This window comes from Gnatocerus cornutus, chromosome 5, assembly GCF_029298725.1.
Source record: "Gnatocerus cornutus isolate USDA-ARS CGAHR chromosome 5, icGnaCorn1.1, whole genome shotgun sequence".
In the NCBI taxonomy this organism is placed as follows: Eukaryota; Metazoa; Arthropoda; class Insecta; order Coleoptera; family Tenebrionidae; genus Gnatocerus; species Gnatocerus cornutus.
In genome coordinates, this window is record NC_142237.1 from 19,785,107 (window position 1) to 19,800,048 (window position 14,942).

Sequence of the window (14,942 nt, forward strand, 5' to 3'; positions counted from 1 at the left end):
TTTTACTTTTTAAATAAATGAACATGATTCCATGGTTACTGTTTTGTTCACAACACCACAACACAATTGAACGTTTTGAATGTTTTGTGATTGCGCGTGCGTCTACAGTGGCGTAACCGAGAAATTTAGTCCGAATTTAGTCTTCATTTCGATCTAATGAAGAGGATTGAGGTACGATTTTTATCAGAATGGTTTTATAAACGCCTGTCTAAGCGCTTGTAACTTTATGAGTGCCAAGAATTTTTCAATTTTTTTGTTAATCCAACAACGTTTACTCCGCCACTGTGAGTTCTCACTCAACTTATTTCATTATTTTATTGTGATGGTGTCATAACTAGCCAATAAAAAGTATATAAATTAATTAATTTCAAAAAAAATCACAGCCAAAGTCCAAAAATTTAGCTTTTGACTCAACAAGACATTAAAATCTAATTATATCGATTTCTCCCGGCGCATCCACCATTTTTAAACAAAAAAATCTCAACATTTTTTTATTTCAATGATCAATGTTAATAACATTTCAATGTATCATAGAAAACGTAAACTTTTCATGACAACGTGATTACGCTTATAAAATTAAAATACAATAACCGATCAGCTGAGACATGACTTTGCGTTTCGTGTGCCTACTACAATCAGAAATTTATCAAATGAAGATTGGAGACGAAATTTTGTGATGTTGCGAACATGACTTTGCGTATTTATTTCGATTTACGACCTTCAAAACGTGATACTGGAAAACCCGATTTTCTTTCCAACGCGTCCACCCATGTTGCACCCATATCGTTGGGGTTGCCTACCATATTTTACCGACGTGTCATCATTTTCCACAACGTGTGTCGAGCGTGATTTTAACCGTTTTAATGATGGTAATCTTAATATCACCAATCATTCACGTTTATCATTGACCTTCAATGTTGCGCTCAATGTGACTTTCCATAACCACTAAAGATAGAGGATAGAGGGGCATGGGCATGATTCCTTTGATTGCTAAGTTTTAACAATTAACTGAAAAACGTTAGTTTGTAATCGACAACGCGTGCGAACGTGCATAAGTGCATTCCTGATAATAATTCCATTTTTGAACTTAGATCGTAGTGATTCAGTGGCGACAATGGCACAAGGGTAATTTACTTAACATAATTTCAAAGAGACACTTTTTGGAAGTGCTAATTAGTTTTTTTTATTTTTTGCTGCATCATAAGTGGAGGTGGGAGGTGGCAGGTTGTAATGTAATGATCATGATGAGATCACTTTGAGCTAAAATAAGTACTATAATTTAGATTTACGCCTATATTTCTTATGCAACAAAAACATAAACAATGACAGAAGGATAAAAAAGTAAAAGTGGGCCGCTTGCTAAATTACAGTCTAGTTAAAGGTCAGCTCTGATTTCTAAACCGCTAATCAATTTCCAGGAAAGGCGACATCGGTTTAATCGGTTTGGCCGTCATGGGCCAAAACCTAATCCTCAACATGGCAGACCACGGCTTTACTGTCGTAGCCTTTAACCGCTCCGTTGAAAAAGTCCACGCTTTCTTAGCCAATGAAGCTAAGGGCAAAAGCATCCTCGGCGCCGAATCCATCAAAGATTTGGCCTCGAAACTCAAAAAACCACGACGAATCATGCTTCTGGTCAAAGCCGGAGATGCAGTCGATAGTTTCATTAACCAACTGGTCCCACATCTCGAAAAAGGGGACATCATCATCGACGGGGGCAACTCGGAATACATCGACACCCAAAGACGTTGCAAAGAGTTGGAAGCTAAAGGGCTCAGATTTGTCGGAGCGGGAGTTTCTGGAGGTGAAGATGGGGCTAGATATGGGCCGAGTTTGATGCCTGGAGGAAACAAAGAAGCGTGGCCGTATATCAAAGAGATCTTCCAGAGTACAGCGGCCAAGACTGATGGGCAACCGTGTTGTGACTGGGTTGGGAGCGACGGTGCTGGGCATTTTGTAAAGATGGTTCACAATGGCATCGAGTATGGAGACATGCAGCTCATCGGGGAGGTTTACCATTTGATGTTGGCGTTGGGCATTGATCAGGGGAAGATGGCAGACACTTTTGATGAGTGGAACAAAGGGGAGCTCGACAGCTTTCTAATTGATATCACGAAGGATATTTTGCGCTACAAGGACTCCGATGGTTAGTTTACTAAACTGCTATTTGGTAATGATAACGCATTTTCCTGGATGATACTAAATCGAGGGGTGTATTGTTGGTTGCGTAACTAAAAATGTTACCCATAAATCCTCGTTTCCGGGATGCGGCACTAAAAAACAAAGTCAACAATTAAAGATGATTATCCATTGTTTGGCCTTGAAACTGTGAATACATTATGTTGAGTCATGTTCAAACTTGCATTTTTTCCAGGTCAGTACTTGCTCCCGAAGATTCGCGACACCGCCGGCCAGAAGGGCACCGGAAAATGGACGGCCATCGCCGCCCTCAACTACGGCATCCCCGTGACCTTGATCGGTGAAGCCGTCTTCAGTCGCTGTCTCTCTGCTATCAAAGCCGAGCGCCAAATCGCCAGCAAAGTCCTTCCAGGACCCACGGCGAAGTTCTCAGGAGATGCCAGACAATTCCTGGAGGATCTCCGTCAGGCTCTCTACGCTAGTAAAATCGTCTCCTACGCTCAAGGCTTCATGCTCCTTCGGGAGGCCGCCCAAGTGCACAACTGGGACTTGGATTACGGCTCCATTGCTTTGATGTGGCGTGGAGGCTGCATCATTCGTTCCGTGTTTTTGGGTCAGATTAAGCTAGCTTTTGATAGAGACCCCAATCTTCGGTCGTTGTTGTTGGCGCCGTTCTTCTTGAACGCAATCACCAAGGCGCAGAATAGTTGGAGGAATGTTATTACCACTGCGATCAAATTAGGTGAGTAGTCGTGAATTTTTTTTAAGAGGTTTCTAGGAGTTGTTTTCAGGTGTGCCAACCCCAGCTTTGAGCACGGCGTTGGCCTTCTACGATGGCTATCGCTCTGAACGTCTTCCGGCGAATCTTCTGCAGGCTCAAAGAGACTACTTCGGCGCTCATACTTACGAACTTCTTGGAAAAGAAGGTGTTTTTGTCCACACCAACTGGACCGGACACGGCGGCAACGTCTCTTCTTCTTCATACAATGCTTAATTATAATAATTTAATCTTTTTTGATCGGTTGTAGTTTTATGTCAATACAGTATTGTTATAACTGGTTTTATTGTGATATAAAATATAACGTTTTAAAAATATAAGTAAACAAGCCCATGCATTCTAACCCCAACAAGAAATTTAAGTTTACTTAATATTCCCTATAGACTTAAGTAATGAACAAATGACACATATTCCATTTCCTTTGATTATTTACGATGCGATTTTCCTGATCATATAATTCAAAATACCTCCATGGCGGTAAAACAATAAATCAACCTCAGTATCGAATCTCAACAAAACCTGGAAGCTTTTTCCGGCGTCGGTCGCAACTGTAATCTTTTGACCAGGTTTCAATTCTTGCGGCAACTGAATGCTGTACGTTTCTTTTCCAGTCAAGCCCAAAGATTCGGCGTTTTGGTTTGGCAAAAACTGAAGGGGTACAATTCCCATTCCTACCAAATTTGAACGATGAATGCGCTCAAACGATTCCGCGATAACTGCTTTAACACCCTGAAAAAATTTTAAGATAATCAAAGCTGCATTGAAACAAAAGAGTAATTTCTAAGTCCACTAACAATTTTTTCAAGTCGTCGCGGTTGCTATGACGCAACTTGAAAATTCTTGTCGCGAAAAAGACGAATTTTTACGGTTCAGTTAGTAAATTGCAGTTGTTTAGAAAAGTCACTTTAATGTAAATTAGACGACAGGGCCTACTGAGAAAAAGAGCTCAGAAAAGCAATAAACATCCTATCAGAAACTCATTAGTTTCACTCTTGCGTTACAGGTAAAATCAGGATTACCAACTTACCAACAAGTATGGACCTTTGGCGGCCCAATCTCTGCTGGACCCTGAACCGTAATCGTTTCCAGCAATGATAATGAGCGGTGTTTGCGCCGATTTGTAGCGTTCGGCACAGTCGAAAACGTCCATCTAAAAAACGAAAGTTATGTATTTCCAATTTAATTTTTTTGATTTACCTCTTCATTCGTGGGCAGGTAGAGCGTCTTCGGGCCCGCTTTGCTCATAAACTTGTTAACAAGTCGAATATTGGCGAATGTCCCCCTCGCCATGACAGCATCGTTTCCCCGTCGCGATCCGTAACTGTTGAACTCCCTCGGAGTCAAATTTCTTTGCGCCAAATATCTCGCGGCTGGACTGTTGCGTCCGATGGAACCCGCTGGACTTATATGGTCAGTCGTGACGGAATCCCCCAAAAACAGCAAAACTCGAGCTCCATTGATTCCAACCGGAGTTGGTAAATTCTTGGTCATGCCATCGAAGAACGGTGGTTTTTTAATGTAAGTCGACGCTTCAGACCAAGGGTACAAGATACCAGAAGGCGCGTTCAAAGCTTGCCAACTTGCCGAGCCTTGCTGAATTTGCGAATAAACCTGTTGGAACATCGCGGGAATGACGTGTTTCTGCTCGACCGCTTGGATTTCCTTGCGGGTGGGCCAGATATCCCTCAGGAAGATGGGAGAGCCGTCGGGACGCTTTCCCAAAGGTTCCACCTCGAAATCTATATCGACAGTTCCAGCGATCGCGTACGCAATCACCAGCAAAGGACTCGCTAGGTAATTCGCTCGGGTGTTAGGGTGGATGCGCCCTTCAAAGTTCCTGTTTCCTGACAAAACTCCACAACAAACCAAATCGTTTTGTTCGATGGCATTTGCGATGTTCTCATCGATGCCACCGCTGTTTCCTATACATGTCATACAGCCGTAGCCCACGATGTCAAAACCTAGTTGGGTGAGGGCGTCGATCACCTTGGATTCTTTCAAGTAGTACGTGACGACGCCTGAACCCGGCGAAAGACTCGTTTTGATGTAAGGAGCGACGGTGAGACCGGCGGCGACGGCGTTCTTTGCTAGCAGACCGGCGCCCAGCATCACGCTCGGGTTGCTGGTGTTGGTGCAGGACGTTATGGCGGCGATTATGACGCTGCCGTGTTTTAGCGTGTATTGCTGACTGTCGTACATGAACTTGGCTTCGGTGGTGAGTTTGGCCTGGGAGATACCGAAGCCTTTGAAACCGATCTGAACAAAAAAAAGAGTCATTATTATGTAAAAAGACTGAAATCTTGATCAAAACATGCACTTTTTACTAATGCAGAAAAAACGCATGAAAATAAAGATTTGATTGACAGATTTTGGTAGCTTTTTGATTCCAGTGACAAAAAGGCGTTTCAAATAATGATATTTTACAACGAAAAAAACACAAAATAAAAGAGAAATTTGCATTTTGTTGAAATGCGAAAACAAGTTGCCAATTTGAAGGATGCGATTAGATTCTCATTAGTGCCGTAATTCACAAATTCTTTCCAAATAAACGGACGCTTAATCTTAACGAGTTTCTAATTACAAAGGTTAAATTTTCTCCGAAATTATGTAAATAAAATGGTAACTATTCATATCAAACTTGACTGTTAGCAAACAAAGAGATAATTGGATAAAAATACTTCTGCATATTTTAAATTATTTCGATCCTGCACCAAAAACCAAGTCGATGATTAGGTTGAATTTCAGGCCCGGAATAAAAATGTTCTAAAAATTGTACAGAAGGACGTATTACACTGCAAAAATAAGCGATACTTTGTGATGCAAGGACAAAAACAAGGCTGGCTTCACTCGAATTTCTTGAATGAAACGACCACAAACTCCAAACAATTAAACATTGGAATTTTTGATAATGACCATGCCAATGTCAGTAAAAGTCCACAGTAACATCTATAAATACGTCCCCTTTAAAATTTCCGAAGAAAGTCCATCAAAAGTAGTGCACCACCAAACGTCTACTTTATATTTCTTTGGTGATCTATCTTATGATTAATTTAGCACGTCATAAAGCTAGATTCACCAAAGAAATATGTTGTTGGCATTCCAACTCTTGTGATTCGTTCGATATTTCATAAAATGCATTTAAGGAACTACAGGTGTGATGTGTGAGTTTTTAACGTATCACAGCCGTAGTTGCCTTACTGTATTTGTGAAACTACATCAGAAGACGAAAATTGAAGACGAATTGTGAAAATTTCTATTCTGTTAAATGAACTGGTTTTGAGTGATGGTGCTAAAAAACGTCACTGGGATCAGTTCGTTTGATGGCGTGGTTTAAAACAAAAGCTTGGTGAGGAACTCGAAGTTCAATTCATGTTGATAAAAGTGACCTAAAAGTTTGTGATAAGATCAAGCATGGCTATACAGAGTGTCCCAGAACTGATGACCCATAGAGCAAGGGAGCGTACCGACAGCAATAAAGATGGTAAATTTAAAAAAAAAATTGATTAAGTTTAATAGTAATCGAAAAAGTATAAAAAATTAACAACCAATCCCGGAAGCTAATTTTAGAGATGGAGTAAAGTATCCTAGGCAACGAGAGTGTAATTTTCATCTGACCAATGAAGGATAGTATGTGTCCATAGTTACCGAATTTCAAATCCTGTTCTGCATCGGGATTGGCTACCGTTTTTTCGCCTTAGCTTGATTATTTTTTGAGATAAAAAACGTTTGTTTCGAAATTTTGGTTCAGAATTGTTGCCTGCATAAGCTTGTTTTCTCTGAGTCACGAGTTCTGGGACACCTGTAGAATTGAAATTTGTACAACTGAGAATATTTGATAGCACTTTTTTAGATTCGTTATCAAATAAGACAAAAATGCGAAGTTGATAACACGATAATTGCGACGATTAATTGCGATTTTCTTTTTTTTTCTAATTAAACATCATCCGAACGAGTTGAAATTTGAATTAAAAACCCCATAAATCTAAAAACCTCAAAAAGTCATGAAAAAAATGTTGGCAAACAATATGCTAATTTCTACAATTACGAAACAATAATTAGAAACCTAAGTTTTCCAAGAATAGGTAATGAAAAAGGGAACGGCCCCACCCTACCCCACTACCACCCTTCTTTCTTAGAGGAGGGACCAAAATTGCTACAAAATGCCCCTCAGGTCCGTTTTCTCTTCAGTTTGTGAAAAAGTCACTGTGGTGAATATCGAGTGCGGTGGTCGAAGCAAAGAGTTATTCAAGTTTTTTCGTCAAAAAAAATCAATCTCTCCGTTGGGTGAACTTGGTTAAGTTTATGTTACCATACATCACTGGGCTTAGTTCATTCGATGGCGTTTTTGAAAATGGGCAACAAAAATAGTGGCAACCAAAATGAAAATTACTGATTACTGTCAGGCGAACTACATCTTGTTGGTTATTTTTAATAAATCACTGGGTGTTGTTCCCTTCATGGTCTTCTTTATCGCTTCACACTGCCGTGATCAACGGCGGGTATTTTCCGCCCATTGACGAAAATTTAATCGTCACTGGGTGGTAAACGCTCCTCGTTTTTCATTATTCACATCATTTCATTCGTTTCATATGAAACTGCAGGCTATATTTGGCATCATTACCGCAGTTTTAGGTGATTTTAAAATTCATAAAGCTGCTGGTAATGAGGTTAAATGAGACTGAAATCTCAGACCATTTTCAATTGGAAGAATATAAGGTGATTTTTATCCAGTGATGTGTTTGATTATCACCGGTTAGAAATCATCTCGTGTTTTCCCAAATCATCACATCATTCCAAAGACATCTATCACGGTATGACAGTTGGGTAAACTTGGCTCAGTTGGTGCGATTTTAATCATCACTGGGATGAGTTTATGCGCCTGTTTTATCAAATTCGTCATTCAGAGGTTTCGCATCATGTTGAATATGAGATGATTTTTGACAGTTGATGCGAAATTAAACCATCACCGGTTCGAAATCATCTCATTTTCGTCCGTAGACCGAAAAATAGGATGGAATAATCAGGCAAATTCGGTCCGAGTGATTTTACATCCGCAATCACTGGGTTGGACTTGTCCGGTGATTCACCCTAAGATCTGTGCTGTGATTTTATGCCCAATTACGGAAAAGGTAGTGAACATGAGGTGATTCCCACCAGGTGATGTCAATAGTCAATCATCACCGGTCTGTAATCATCTCGTGTTTGCATTTGCCTCCTGTTGCTACCGCCCCATACTGGTTTTATTTCTCCGACATTATTGCAGCTTTTTGTGATTTCATTCATAAAGCTGTTAATAATGTGGCTAAATGAAATCTGCTCATCATTGTATGGAACAAAAATTGTAGTCATTAATGTTTGGTGTTTTTTGTCCGGTGTTGTTTTTTGCATCATCACTGGGTGGAAACAACCAATCGTTGGTGATTTTGTCATCCCCGAAAAAAGCGAACGCGACCACCAATGTTATGAAACTTGAAGACTACATCGAGCTAGCTGATATATATTGTTTGAGTATCACTGGTTTGAATGGTCTCTTGGTTTTGTTGACTGCCAGCCACTGCACAACGGAAATAAAATAGCACTGTCCGATTTTGCCTTTTAAAGTTGTTGAGCAGGATTATATTTTGTTGCTTAATTAAAAGTGAAATATAGAACAACTTGTTTTCAAAGATAGGACGGTCTATTAATTTAAATGTCGTCAATTGACATAACTTTATCCCATGATCAAATTATTCAGTTGCGTATAGATGATGCATTAAGTGACAATCAAAAAATTATAATTATTTTCCGCTTCATAATTTCTTCCACTACACTAAAATTCTTGCATTTTTCATAATGGTTATGAAAAGCAGATCTAGTATGAAGAAAATAGAACTGATAAATTTAAATCGAAACAAAAAAATCCGCAATGTGATGTTTTTTACCTTATTGCTTAAACAAGCCTGAAAATCGGTCTTCATCCCCGAAACAGACACGCGATCGTTTGGCCTCTTCGGTCCACTCACAGATGACACAACAGTCGATAAGTCCAAGCTGACAGTTTGACTAAAAACGGGTTCGTTTTCCTCCGACGAATAATTCCTCAATTGTTTGGTAGCCCTCAAGTACGTCTCAATAAGTTTGATTTGATCTTCAGATCGACCTGAAATTCTCACCATAACATCTTCGTCTTACAAATCCAAAATATTCACTTGTTTGTCTCAAGTAGTTCAAAGAATGCTCATCAACGGGGAAGAACCCCACAGTGGCCCCATATTCAGGACACATGTTTGCTATCGTTGCGCGATCGGCTATCGACAACGCCGCGACTCCAGGTCCGTAGAACTCGACGAATTTTCCGACGACTCCCAACTGTCTTAAGTGCTAAAAAGAGTTACTGAGTTTAACCGTGAGGTAAAAAGAAACGTACTTTAGTTATTGTAAGCACTAAGTCAGTAGAGGTGACGTATTGGCCCAATTCTCCAAACAAGCGATATCCCACGACTTCGGGTAACAGCATGCTAATGGATTGCCCCAACATAACTGCTTCCGCTTCAATACCACCGACGCCCCATCCAAGAACTCCTAAACCATTGATCATGGTTGTGTGTGAATCGGTCCCAACCACAGTATCGGGATATAAGATGGAATTTTCTTGTCCAGAGAACACAACGCGAGCTAGATATTCTAAGTTGACTTGGTGAACAATGCCGCTTCCTGGTGGCACAATGAGCATGTTATCAAACGCTTTAGCCCCCCACTGCAACAAAAAAGTCAAAAAATGATCAAGGGGAATAGGTGACTTGCTTTTAAGAATGTGAAACGCTCTTGGTTCCTCTCAAACTCGAGATCTTCGTTCTTTTTCAAGGCTGAGGATCTACAATATGGCTAAGTAAGTCTGAAAGTGGATGAGTGGAACTTACAATCGGGCGAAGTCCACCTGAACGGAGTGGTCGATGACGAGATCAACGGGGCACAAAGGATTGATTTTTTCTGGATCGCCTCCTAAGGATTTAACAGCGTCACGCATTGCGGCGAAATCTACGACTGCGGGGACTCCGGTGAAGTCCTACGGGACAATTAAAATCACAGCGCCTTCAACAAGGCCAACTTTACCTGCAGAATAACCCTAGCTGGTTTAAAGGGTATTTCAATGCCCCCTTCAGTGGTGTGGGTGGACTGCCAATTGAGAATGTTATCCACATCTTGCTTTTTGACTTGGAATTCGTCACAGTTCCGAACGGCCGATTCCAACAACACTCTGATTGAATAAGGCAAGCGATCTAATTCACATTCAACAAATTAAAACATTACCATGACTTTTCATTTAATTACCATATTTTGCTTGATCTAAAGATGGGAGATCATAATATTTGAACTCTTTTGACCCCACATTTAGCGCCTTAAGGTGCTGTTTATAGGGATTCGCTGAAATGGAAAAATTAGAACAAATTCACCTCATAATTCTGGAAATTTAAGTAAATTAACACGACGATTGTCTTAACTTACCGGCCATGATTTACAACCTGAAAGTCACGTAGCAATTCTAGAATAACAAAAATAATCGAAAAGTATTTATCTAATTAAAAACCACCACTGACCAACACCACACAATTTTTTAACAAATATCTGATAACGTATCACTTGTTTGTTAGGGTCAAAGGAAGTGTTACAACAACATTTAAATGTCCTCGAGTGCCACTCACAGGTTATGTTGTTTTATTTTTTATGGATGTACTTTACTCTTTTTGTGTGAGGTTAGATTACACGCAAGCAAACAGGGCCGGGCCCAACCAAATTGGGGCCCACAAAAAAGTAAGTAAACTGTTATCTAAAGAAACTATTCATAATTGAAAACCATAAATAACGAACCAACTTCTGCTTAATCTAAACTAAACGCCGACAACTGCATTTTCGCTTCTTGATTCCTTTGCTGCAAAAACTCGATGTTCTTCTTCATCAGCAGCATTTGCTGTTCGCTCTCGAGAATTTTCTCTTTCATTTTACTCATCTTGTCGTGGTCATAAAACCCGTTTAACTGTTTTCCTGAGTTGAAAGCAACCACCATATCTTCGAATTGGTCAGTTGACAACGAATCGTACTTGTATTGTTTCTCCTCGATATTTTGCAACAAAGCTGTGATCTTTTCATCGCAATCACATTTACTTTTTCGTATGGCCACTTCATCCTTCAAAAAACCGTGAATTTGAGTCTTACTGTGAAAAATTCCCTCACGAATTCCTTCCCCAAGTTTTGTAATTTCGCCACAGAGCTAGCAACCGCATTGATGAAATCATCCCTAGACTCAAATTAGATTAGTGAAAGAGGTAAAACCGGTGGCTTACGAATCTTGGGTCATTGTTTGGTAGATCTCTGAGATATCTTTCTGGAAACTTTTAATTTTCAAATTTGGTGTTGTCAAAAGCTTATTGAGGAGATCTTTCTTTTTTAGAGCCTCCTCGAACCGCGCGTGAGTCGCCTGGCGCTTTTCTTCCACTTCCAAAAGTGATTTTTTTAGAGCGGTGTAATCTCGGAGAGCCTCTTGGTATTGCTTATACTGTTCGGTTTTCTGGCGGGTGGACTCTTCCAGAGCGTTTTCCTGGATGAGAAAAGGTGTTTAGCGTCACTTTCGCTCTAAAAGGATAGGAACAATTTTACCTGGACAGAGTAACTTGTGAGTAGCGCGTTCAATTCTGCGGTCTCCGACATCTTCAATTGGACGAAATAGTACAAAAATAGACAAATTTCTTTCTTTTTTTGGCAAATTTGAATAAGAATTGTTGAGAAATTACACTGTCAAAATTGTCTACAACTGTCTTTAAAATGACATTTAAACAACAGTACCTACTCGATTATTTTTTGAATTTTATTAGGGTGCTGTTTGTGTATAATTGGTTGCATAACAATCATTTTTTGATTTTATTTTTTTTTCATAATATTGGATTTCGTCGCACAATGGAAGATGATAATTGATAATAAATCAAACAATAGAGAAGTTATCTCTTACACAATAGATTTTTGTCTAGTTTTAGCACAATCATGCAATTCTTTCAATACACAAAAGGGCAAATAAAAAGACCTTTCGCATGAAATATACATTTTAATATCCGTTACACGTTTTCCTAGTATAAAAAGGCAGCAAACGAGAAAAAGCCAAATTTTAATTACTCATCTTTACAGCGGCGGGCTAATTTTTAGCAATTAGTGCAGTAATATGTTACGAAATTTGATTAATATCATTATTCTACAATAAAACACAATTGACTTGTCTGGGCTTGATTTTGGTCTTTTTGTAAACCCTTATCGCTTCAATAAACACTTCTTTTAGCCCTTCTCTTGTCTTGGCCGAACATTCAACGTATCCTTGGGCTCTGACTTTCTTCTTCAGTTTCCGGCCGTCTTGCACCGTATAACATCTTATACTCGGATCATCCCTTAAATCTATTTTCGTGGCTAAAAAAGAGATGAGTCTCTAGCTAGAATTGTGGTATTAGCACCTACCTACTAAAACTATAGGGGTGTGGGGGTTGTGGTGTCTTACTTCTGGAACCCACTTAACCGCAACGTTTTCGTACGAAGGCGAAGAGTCATCGACAGCGAAACAAACTAGGAAACATTTCGTCTAGAAGAAAAGATTAATATAACCAGCAGAAGAGACGATGCGGTTTACATTTGGGTACGCTAAAGGTCGAAGTCTTTCGTAGTCTTCCTGTCCAGCGGTGTCCCAGAGGGTCATGTTATAATCGACTCCATCCACTGTGAGGTTTTCTCCGTAGTGTTCAAACCTAAGAAATTTGGACTTTAATTCAGGACCCATCGTTTCTATTTACTCAGACTGATACGTTTTAGTAAACACTGCTCCCGTTGTAACAAAGTAAACAAATTTGTTACTTACACTGTGGGGACGTACTCGTCAGGGAATTCGTCTTTGGTGTAAGAAATTAAGAGACATGTCTTTCCAACGACGCCGTCTCCAACCACCGTAATTTTAACGTTTTCCATGGACGGCGAAGTCATGTCTCACGCTAAAAAATAAGTAATTAATGTGTGGAGCTTCATGTCACGTTGCATATTGTTAACATTCCTTTATCAATTCGCGTGTGAGCTATAGCGTGACGTATAAAGGGCGTTCCTGCTACAACGTATTCCATCGCGACCTCAAAATGAGTAACTTACCCCTTTAGAAAAACTAGTTGGGCGTCACTTTCCACTTCACTTGGAATAAATTAAGGTGGTCATAAAAATACGTCACACTAAATAATAGCATACATCGTATCATTTATTATCTTAAAGGAAATTCTTATCTTGAATTATCAGGAGAAGCGCTGTTTTACTTGTAAAATTGTGTTGGTTTACCGACTCTGTGATGGACTCTGAGAGGTTTTTCGGAATTTATGTGACCTGTTTCCGTTAATTTAGCTTCATTTAGTTATTTTGATAATTTGTTAATTGAGTCGGTGATATTTTAAACACTTCACTGGCGTACTTATGATTCATTCGTCGCTACACTACGTTTGCTGAATTAAATAAGCAACGTTTAGTTTGTTTTAGGCGGGTCTTGCATTATGACGGATGTCTTTGTTATTGTTCAAAGACTTTGGAATGCAAAAGATGGAAATGTAATGCATTCCTGCATGACTATATTTTATTTATATTGTATTTAAAAGTCGCGATTTAAATAGACAGAAGGTCAAAATACTCTCAGTTAAAAAAATATTGGGAATTGATAATAGTATATTATTATATGAGCAATTATGGTAGTCATTATTCAAATCATCCGAGTGAATTGCGAATACCATACTATACTTTTTCTACGACCAAGTAGTGTGAAATTTTTACAAATGAACATTTTAACTTTAATCCATTTTGATTTTAACCCCTTGATTTTTGACCCCTTTTAACGGTTTGTAATAATTAGAGATGGTGTGGTGTTGTCCATCGTTAAATTCTCCTTTGATGTTGTGGAGTTATTTTGTACCGACTGAACAATTTTTTCTGTCGTATCCAATTTGTTTTGCATTGAGTCATCAATATAGCCTTCAACGGCTGTACTGGACCTCCACCCTCCGTGTCTCTTCAAGGCCGTGATGTCGCCACCTGCGTCCACAAGTAAAGTTGCTGAAGATCTCCTAAATGATTGTTCAGTATACAATTCAGGGTTAAGAAGATCCAAAAATGTGGCAATTTGTCTTCCCATAAAAGCAAACTTGTTAATTCCAATTCTTTGACTTGTGCAACGACCATTTTGATAATTGAGAAAAAAAGAACGGCATGCAACATCAGGAGGGCGTAGAGTAATGTATTTCTTGATTATTTAATAAAAATCACCTGTGTATTGTAAATTTGCGAATTATCTTGTTTTTTGTGTTTGGTAGGGTCACTAATATTGCAGACGTTAAATCCTGAATATCCTGAATATTCACTTCTTTCATCTCATTGCACCGGCAGGCACCCATGACACCCATAATTAACGCCACCTAAGTAAAAAAAACATTATTAACATTTTTAGTCACGCAGGTTTTACAAACTGTACCTTGGTTGCCGAATACATTTTGTCATTTGCATTCTTGATGAAATTGTATATCTCTTTTGAAGTGAATGTTTAGCTTTTTTTGATTTGTATCCGTGCGATTTGCGTTTGAGAAATGCTCTTAGTTTTCCGTAATTTTCCAATTTTATATTATGATGAATTTCAAGAGTGCTTCTTAACATGGAATATTGAGTCCAAAGTGTTGAAAATTTATACTTATCAGCCAATTCTCCAAAATAAGCCAAAACTACAGACTCCGAGAACGAATTTGCTTTTTTGTCCTTCCGCCAGTCCAAGAAAGATTTGTATGTAGTCTCCATAAAGTAAAGCGGCCGTTGTTGCTTTTGCTGCTTTAGTTATCACGGGAGAAGTAGAATTTTCCAAATCACTATCATCACTATCCATTTTTTTAATATAAAACCCTCTGTAGTTCACTGCAATTATTAGATTTAGAACGTGAAATTGTAACTGCATCAGATCACGAGAATCAACAACTGTCGCCATGGTAACGCTGCTTCT

The 14,942-nt window shown here is 39.2% G+C and overlaps 5 protein-coding genes across 6 annotated transcripts; 1 reads left to right on the forward strand and 4 right to left on the reverse strand.

The window, feature by feature from the left end:
• Positions 1 to 66: 66 nt before the first annotated feature.
• Positions 67 to 3,198, forward strand: Pgd (phosphogluconate dehydrogenase). Of its 2 annotated transcripts, none has more exons than XM_088037931.1 (4): positions 67 to 171; positions 1,419 to 2,146; positions 2,375 to 2,881; positions 2,931 to 3,198. In XM_088037931.1, exons 2-4 carry the CDS (start codon positions 1,453 to 1,455, stop codon positions 3,131 to 3,133), a joined length of 1,404 nt encoding a protein of 467 aa, XP_087894057.1. In that variant the 5' UTR covers positions 67 to 171; positions 1,419 to 1,452; the 3' UTR covers positions 3,134 to 3,198. The 2 variants fall into 2 exon arrangements, with proteins under 2 accessions (XP_087894057.1, XP_087894056.1); XM_088037930.1 differs by lacking the exon at positions 67 to 171 and adding an exon at positions 1,015 to 1,125.
• LOC148175545 (cytoplasmic aconitate hydratase-like) lies at positions 3,186 to 10,615 on the reverse strand. Its single transcript, XM_088037923.1, has 11 exons — positions 10,403 to 10,615; positions 10,229 to 10,321; positions 10,010 to 10,176; positions 9,817 to 9,962; positions 9,701 to 9,770; positions 9,324 to 9,653; positions 9,106 to 9,277; positions 8,839 to 9,056; positions 4,115 to 5,173; positions 3,945 to 4,067; positions 3,186 to 3,646 (listed from the first exon to the last, which is right to left on the reverse strand). The coding sequence occupies exons 1-11, from the start codon at positions 10,407 to 10,409 to the stop codon at positions 3,347 to 3,349; spliced, it is 2,685 nt and encodes an 894-aa protein (XP_087894049.1). The 5' UTR covers positions 10,410 to 10,615; the 3' UTR covers positions 3,186 to 3,346.
• A 148-nt stretch (positions 10,616 to 10,763) lies between these two features.
• Positions 10,764 to 11,716, reverse strand: LOC148175546 (uncharacterized). Its single transcript, XM_088037934.1, has 4 exons — positions 11,552 to 11,716; positions 11,239 to 11,492; positions 11,129 to 11,192; positions 10,764 to 11,081 (listed from the first exon to the last, which is right to left on the reverse strand). The coding sequence occupies exons 1-4, from the start codon at positions 11,600 to 11,602 to the stop codon at positions 10,776 to 10,778; spliced, it is 675 nt and encodes a 224-aa protein (XP_087894060.1). The 5' UTR covers positions 11,603 to 11,716; the 3' UTR covers positions 10,764 to 10,775.
• A 257-nt stretch (positions 11,717 to 11,973) lies between these two features.
• LOC148175547 (ras-like GTP-binding protein RhoL) lies at positions 11,974 to 13,268 on the reverse strand. The gene is made up of 5 exons (XM_088037935.1): positions 13,070 to 13,268; positions 12,789 to 12,918; positions 12,564 to 12,678; positions 12,395 to 12,515; positions 11,974 to 12,346 (listed from the first exon to the last, which is right to left on the reverse strand). Exons 2-5 carry the CDS (start codon positions 12,908 to 12,910, stop codon positions 12,138 to 12,140), a joined length of 567 nt encoding a protein of 188 aa, XP_087894061.1. The 5' UTR covers positions 12,911 to 12,918; positions 13,070 to 13,268; the 3' UTR covers positions 11,974 to 12,137.
• Positions 13,269 to 14,277: 1,009 nt separating this feature from the next.
• Positions 14,278 to 14,819, reverse strand: LOC148175548 (uncharacterized). The gene is made up of 2 exons (XM_088037936.1): positions 14,427 to 14,819; positions 14,278 to 14,370 (listed from the first exon to the last, which is right to left on the reverse strand). Exons 1-2 carry the CDS (start codon positions 14,741 to 14,743, stop codon positions 14,361 to 14,363), a joined length of 327 nt encoding a protein of 108 aa, XP_087894062.1. The 5' UTR covers positions 14,744 to 14,819; the 3' UTR covers positions 14,278 to 14,360.
• Positions 14,820 to 14,942: the final 123 nt, after the last annotated feature.

Bases quoted from the DNA above. Each gene is read 5' to 3' on its own strand.
- LOC148175547 (XM_088037935.1), bottom strand. From the start codon at position 12,910: ATGACTTCGCCGTCCATGGAAAACGTTAAAATTACGGTGGTTGGAGAC. The intron at 12,516-12,563 runs GTAAACCGCATC...CTTTTCTTCTAG, and splicing joins GACCTTTAGCGTACCCAAAT to ACGAAATGTTTCCTAGTTTG. The intron at 12,347-12,394 runs GTAGGTGCTAAT...TCTCTTTTTTAG, and splicing joins CACCCCTATAGTTTTAGTAG to CCACGAAAATAGATTTAAGG.
- Pgd (XM_088037930.1), top strand. The intron at 2,147-2,374 runs GTTAGTTTACTA...CATTTTTTCCAG, and splicing joins GCGCTACAAGGACTCCGATG to GTCAGTACTTGCTCCCGAAG. The intron at 2,882-2,930 runs GTGAGTAGTCGT...AGTTGTTTTCAG, and splicing joins TACCACTGCGATCAAATTAG to GTGTGCCAACCCCAGCTTTG.
- LOC148175546 (XM_088037934.1), bottom strand. From the start codon at position 11,602: ATGTCGGAGACCGCAGAATTGAACGCGCTACTCACAAGTTACTCTGTC. The intron at 11,493-11,551 runs GTAAAATTGTTC...TTTCTCATCCAG, and splicing joins TCACAAGTTACTCTGTCCAG to GAAAACGCTCTGGAAGAGTC. The intron at 11,193-11,238 runs GTAAGCCACCGG...ATTTGAGTCTAG, and splicing joins CAAACAATGACCCAAGATTC to GGATGATTTCATCAATGCGG.
- LOC148175545 (XM_088037923.1), bottom strand. The intron at 10,177-10,228 runs GTAATTAAATGA...AATGTGAATTAG, and splicing joins TTTAGATCAAGCAAAATATG to ATCGCTTGCCTTATTCAATC. The intron at 4,068-4,114 runs GTAAATCAAAAA...TTCGTTTTTTAG, and splicing joins ACCTGCCCACGAATGAAGAG to ATGGACGTTTTCGACTGTGC.
- LOC148175548 (XM_088037936.1), bottom strand. From the start codon at position 14,743: ATGGAGACTACATACAAATCTTTCTTGGACTGGCGGAAGGACAAAAAA.